The sequence below is a fragment of the Physeter macrocephalus genome, chromosome 7 (genome assembly GCF_002837175.3).
Source record: "Physeter macrocephalus isolate SW-GA chromosome 7, ASM283717v5, whole genome shotgun sequence".
Lineage (NCBI taxonomy): Eukaryota > Metazoa > Chordata > Mammalia > Artiodactyla > Physeteridae > Physeter > Physeter macrocephalus.
In genome coordinates this window covers 51042870-51048869 of record NC_041220.1, presented here as the reverse complement: position 1 = coordinate 51048869, position 6000 = coordinate 51042870, and the positions used below count along the sequence as shown (strand labels likewise).

At 44.5% G+C, this 6000-nt stretch overlaps 1 protein-coding gene across 4 annotated transcripts in view; it reads left to right on the top strand.

Moving 5' to 3' along the window:
• The window catches only part of PDGFRA (platelet derived growth factor receptor alpha), a 46200-nt gene that overhangs the window by 20418 nt on the left and 19782 nt on the right, over positions 1-6000 (top strand). For all 4 annotated transcript variants that reach the window (XM_007111244.2, XM_007111246.4, XM_024131938.3 and 1 more), the window contains exons 8-12: positions 1823-1938; positions 2873-2999; positions 4040-4233; positions 5029-5123; positions 5344-5476. In XM_007111244.2, coding sequence (XP_007111306.1) covers positions 1823-1938; positions 2873-2999; positions 4040-4233; positions 5029-5123; positions 5344-5476 — 665 coding nt within the window. The remainder of the gene's footprint in view (positions 1-1822; positions 1939-2872; positions 3000-4039; positions 4234-5028; positions 5124-5343; positions 5477-6000) is intronic.

Here is a 6000-nt window from a genome sequence, read left to right as displayed (position 1 = left end):
CCGGGAATATCCCACATGCTGCGGAGCAACTAAGCCCGTGCGCAACAACTACTGAGCCTGCGCTCTAGAGCCTGCAAGCCACAACTGCTGAACCCGTGTGCCTAGAGCCCGTGCTCCGCAACAAGAGAAGCCACCACAATGAGAAGCCTGCGTACCGCAACGAAGAGTAGCCCCCGCTCGCCGCAACTAGAGAAAGCCCGCGTGTAGCAACGAAGACCCAACGCAGCCAAAAATAAATAAATAAAATTTTTAAAAAAACTAGTGGATCCACCAGCTTCCTTGGCTGAACAAGTGCAGAAAATGAATGACAAAAGACTTTCTGGTCATTGGCAGCCAGGGGTGCTAAGGGGACTCTAAGGAAGTCCATTCCAGAGTGTGTCCAGTGTGGTGTGGCAGAGGGAAAGCCAGCCCAGCATGCTCTTGTCACAGGTCCCAGCACCTGGCGTCTTGGGCCAGAAGACTCTACATTAGCAGGGTATTTTGGAGCCTCTGAAATGCTTTCCTATAGATTATTTCATGTAATTAATTCTCAAAATGACACTTGCATACAGCTTTCCAATGCTACACATAAGGAACCTGAGGCACGGAGAGGTTCAATCATGCCCCAGGTCTCCTCCCTTCATGACCAGTGCTCTCCCTCTCACTCCACCTTCCTTTCACTCACAGTTCCACACTGTACTTTTTTTTTTTAATTATAAATTTGTTTATTTATTTATTTTTATTTTTGGCTGTGTTGGACCTTTGTTGCTGTGCACGGGCTTTCTCTAGTTGCGGCGAGTGGGGGCTACTCTTCGTTGCGGAGCATGGGCTCTAGGCGCGAGGACTCAGTAGTTGTGGCTCGTGGGCTCTAGAGTGCAGGCTCAGTAGTTGTGGAGCACAGGCTTAGTTGCTCTGTGGCATGTGGGATCTTCCCGGACCAGGGCTCGAACCCACGTCCCCTGCCTTGGCAGGCAGATTCTTAACCATTGCACCACCAGGGAAGCCTATCACACTGTGCTGTTTTGTTAATGACAGTCAAATGGGCCATTACTTTATAGATGCACACACGCACACATGAACACACACACACTCATGGCCAAATGTCATTTATTATACGTGTAAGAAACCTTTTGGAGAAACTTCCCATTAATGAAGTATGAAGGACTATGTTTCTCTATTTATTTTTTAAGATGAATCCTGTGCTTTAACATCATTCAAGCCTAAAGACAGTGCATTGTAAGAAACCTTATTCCACTCCTGTCCTCGTGTTCCTTGGTACCCCCTCCTCTCCACCCCCAGGGGAATACTTTTGTTAGTTTTGTTAGGTTCTTATGAAACCTTCCAGAGTTTCTTAAAGCAAATACAAGCAAGCAGGAATTTTATACCCTAGTGACCTCTTCGTATCTCTACAGAGACAGTGTCCTCATTCTTTCTTCCAAGGATGTTCCATTGTTTGGCTAATCACTCAAATGATGAATATTTAGGGGAAGCAAGTGTTTTTTAAGAAGATAAAAATCAAGGGTTAAAAATAAAAAGGGAAAGTTGGTGGGTTTATTCCCATTTAGAAGTCTGGCCTTAGCAGAGCTGACTGCTCTTGTAGCCACATAAGCCGTTGCTCATCTCAGGTTGTCCCGTCTTATGTTAAAGAATTAAGTGTCTATGACTCAGACCTTCATTGCGTAGAAAGTGTATCAAAAATCCCAGAAAAGCGATAATATGGACAAGAAAAAAAGGTGTTTTTACTTTTCTACAAAAAACAAAATTCGAACTGAATATGGTTATTACTTAATGATTGGAATTTATTTGACTACAACTTGCTGAAACAAAGTCCTTTTCTTTTAAGGTATCGAAGCAAATTAAAGCTGATCCGAGCTAAGGAAGAAGACAGCGGCCATTATACTATTGTAGTTCAAAATGAAGACGATGTGAAGAGCTATACTTTTGAACTCTTAACTCAAGGTATGTAGGGGCCGTATAAAGATAATGCCAGCTCAGTGGATGCGTGACTGAGAGTCTCCCGAGGAGAGCCTGGCACTTTTCCCCCAGGTCGTGGAGGGAAAAGCAGCCCTTTTAGGGGAGAAGCAGGGACTGTAGATGTCACATATCAGGGATAGCTTTGTTGGACTTATAAATCCACATAATTCTGGGAGGTTCCAGGCTAGTCTGGAATACTTTGGGAATTCCTAGGCTCCACTAGCTTCCTTACCATCCGCTTCTCAATGTGGTCTGGGAAGAGTGACATGATGCTTTTTGGTCTGGATGACCTTAGATTGTTCCAGAGTGTTTGGCCTTTTTGCTTTGCTTTCCTTGTAGACCTCGTGCGGTGGCCCTTCCCAGAAAGGAGTGCCCAAGTCTTTACATTCTGGTTCAGAACCTACTCACCTACCTTGGGCCACATACTGTCTTAGGTGGGCTCATTTGACCCTCACAGTCAATCTATGATACAGGTATCAGCATATTTCTAAATTATTTGATCCCAGGTTTAAAAAAAAATCTTGAAAACCTAATAATATCCCATAGATGCACTTTGGTAAATGCTGCTTTAGATTATACCATTTAGATGAATCCATTAGATGATTCCCAAGCTATAATATAATTTTAAGAGCCTTCTTGCCTTTCAAGCCAAATAACCACAGGGGCTTTTTGCTTTCTTCACTGCGTATTTAAAACACCACAGGGCACAAACGCCAAATCACTGAAAATGTGACCATGCTCTTACCCAAGTGGGTCTGTCCAAACTGGAGTGTTACTGTGCACATGACTCAGTGGCTGCTTGATTTGTATGTTTGAATGTCACGCGGACAAGTTCTGAACTCGTGGAATTCCACTTCGTAATTCCCAGAAGTTCTGGGACACGAACCGTTCAATTCTGATTTCTTTTCACCTCTTGCAGTTCCGTCATCCATTCTGGACTTGGTCGACGACCACCATGGCTCTAATGGGGGCCAGACAGTGAGATGCACAGCTGAAGGAACCCCTCTTCCTGATATTGAGTGGATGATTTGCAAGGATATTAAGAAGTATGGAAATCACACATTCCTTTTCCATTTGTGGTCAGAATGTTTCTTCCTTGGGACAAAGGACCTCAAGTGCATTTTACTTCTTTTGCTGGCCCTTTTTTTTGCGTTTGTGATTCTCATTTGGCCTAAGTCTCATAAACTACAAGATGGGGTTCCGAACATGGACCTCGTGTGTGTGTGCAAGCAGGTGCCCTTCTGTGTTCTTGAGTAGCTGTAAGAAGGTCGACAGCTTTCAGCAGATTCTCAAAGGGTCTCTAATCTGAAAAGAGCATGAATCTAAAGAACTGCTGTAAGAGGATTTTTACTACCCTGGCCCACAGTTTCACCTCACATTTCATCTGTGGTGAATGTTATTTGGTGGCTAGACTGGCATGTGAAAATAAATGAAGGTACTGCCCAGGTGACTTCTCACTACCTGCTCTGTGGTGGGAATTAAGGTACCTGTGCCTCCTTCAGCCCCCATCCCTCACCCTTCTCCGGCGGGCACGTGAGCAGCACATTTGCACTCCCACCTGTAGTGACTGCTGTGCTCAGAAGCCTCATTGCTTCTCCTGGAGACAGAGACTCCTAGACCTGCGCCCCCCGCAGGCCACAAGGCAGCAGACTTGGATCCAGACTGGAGCTGGAATCGAGGTCTAACCCTAGTGATACCTGAGGGGGTCCTCGCAGTGTGGGTGGAGAGAAGGGGGGGCAGCAGGCCTTTTCGGAGGGGTGGGACGTTGGGATAGTTAAACATTCTTGAAGTCCAGGTTGCTCATGGGTTCAAGGCTTGGGATGGGTAGTTCTATTGGATTGAACTTGTTTATCTCTGCCTCGTCTTCGTAACCAGTTAACTTTTAAATACCCACATGTAGCTTATTCTCTCTTGGAGAACAAGGTGTTGAATGTTAATCTGCACATAAAATAAGAAAATCGACCTGTAACCCCCCAAATGCAGACAAAGTCAGGGCGGCTGCTTGCCGTCTTAGATGATTCTCACTGCTCCACCCACCCCCATGAGTAATTGGCTCTATACCTATACCCTTTTTCTCCGTCTCCAGATGTAATAACGAAACTTCATGGACGATTTTGGCCAGCAATGTCTCAAACATCATCACGGAGGTCCACCCCCGAGACAGGAGCATGGTGGAGGGCCAAGTGACATTCGCCAAAGTGGAGGAGACCATTGCAGTACGATGCCTGGCTAAGAATCTCCTCGGGGTGGAGAGCCGAGAGCTGAAGTTGGTGGCTCCCAGTGAGTAGCTCGTGGGTCAGGACGACGCAAAGTCAGCAGCCGAGCCCTTCCTCTCTCAAGCGGAACTTTGAATCCCAGATGGGGTCCTGTAGGAATGAAGGTCCCTCGGTGGAAATTCAGCTCCGGATGCTCTTAACGGGCCTTCTCTGGGCATCTCTGTGGGAGCCCTTTCTTTCAGATTCAAATCCCAAACCGCATTGTGCAGAGGCCCCCTCAGCATTTTGCTTGTCTAACCGTATAGCTACCCAGTCTCTTTGGTCTGAGCGTGTGGGGATGGAGGATGGGGAATAAGGATCTTCCGCCTTGTTGCTCTTCATAACAGTTGAGACAGGTTGAATTCTTTAAAAAAAAAAAAAACAAAAAAAAACAATGAAGCCAAAAGCAATATAAGTAAACTGCAACCTTTCATAATAACTGAACTTGATTTTCTGAACTTATGTTCTAAACTTATGCTACTAATGGTAGCTGTCAATCTCACTTATTAATATTTATATTCCAATTCATATTTTGTCCAGAAGGTTAATGTTGGAGGACCTTTGGGGAAAGTATTTTGTTCCCAACTGAATTTTGTCCCTTTCCCTTCTAAGGGAAGAGCTGGAGTAGTTTCATACATGTAGATAACTGAGAGATGGTCTTGCCCATCCCCCAAATAAGCCCGGCAGCTCTTATGCTTCTCCACCAGTAGTGAAAGATTTCTGGCCCAGAAACAGCCACCCTGCCTTCCTGCCCTCCCGCGTGTTTGTGCAAATTCTCCACCGTGCCCCCCTCTCTCTCTCTCTCTCTCTCGTCCTCTAGCTCTGCGTTCTGAACTCACGGTGGCGGCCGCAGTCCTGGTGTTGTTGGTGATTGTGATCATCTCACTCATTGTCCTGGTTGTCATTTGGAAACAGGTAGATATATTTTTTTAAAGAACTAAAAATACTTGAAACCAATAAGAACAAGAAGAAGAGCAACCTAGCTCAGGGCTTGGCACAAAGAAGGAGCTCAGTAACAACATGATGAGTGAATGTTATTGAATCCTACTGTGTCCAGTCATTTTGCTGCTGTGGTTAAGCTTTGGTACTTTCGGACGTTGGTAATTCACCAGTTACCTGTCCTGGTCATTTATAGAAACCAAGGTATGAGATTCGCTGGAGGGTCATTGAATCAATCAGCCCCGATGGACATGAATATATTTATGTGGACCCGATGCAACTGCCTTATGACTCGAGATGGGAGTTTCCAAGAGATGGACTAGTGCTTGGTAAGCTCCTACTGGGGTGATCTCCCAAGACTCCGTTTGATTTGTACGCAGCTTTACTCTTTACAGGCCTGTGGAGGAATAAAGGATCTGAGCTTGTGCTTAGTAAAAGCTAAGCATTAGAAATTGGCTTTCAGAAATATTTTTCTCTCTTGAAAATGAGTTAATTGAATCACAGCAATGATTTTTTTTAACCTCCTTCCCTAGCAAATTACAGTTAAAGAAAATTTTACAAAGGGAGAAGAGAATATGAGGAGGCCTGCCAAAGATACCCATTAAAGTGGCTTTGCTTTGGAAATGACACCAATTGAAAATGAGACGAATTTCTACAACTAAAAAGGAACAGATGAGAAATGAATGAGGACAGTCGGAAAATATATTTTGACTCAGTACATTCTGAGGATTATTAGATACTTCTTTAAAATATAGAATATAAAAATATAGGTTCCTTTTAAAACAAACATGAAAAAATCATCAAGCCAGCTTATCACAAACTTTTCAAATATTTCAATCTTGGGCTGAGACCA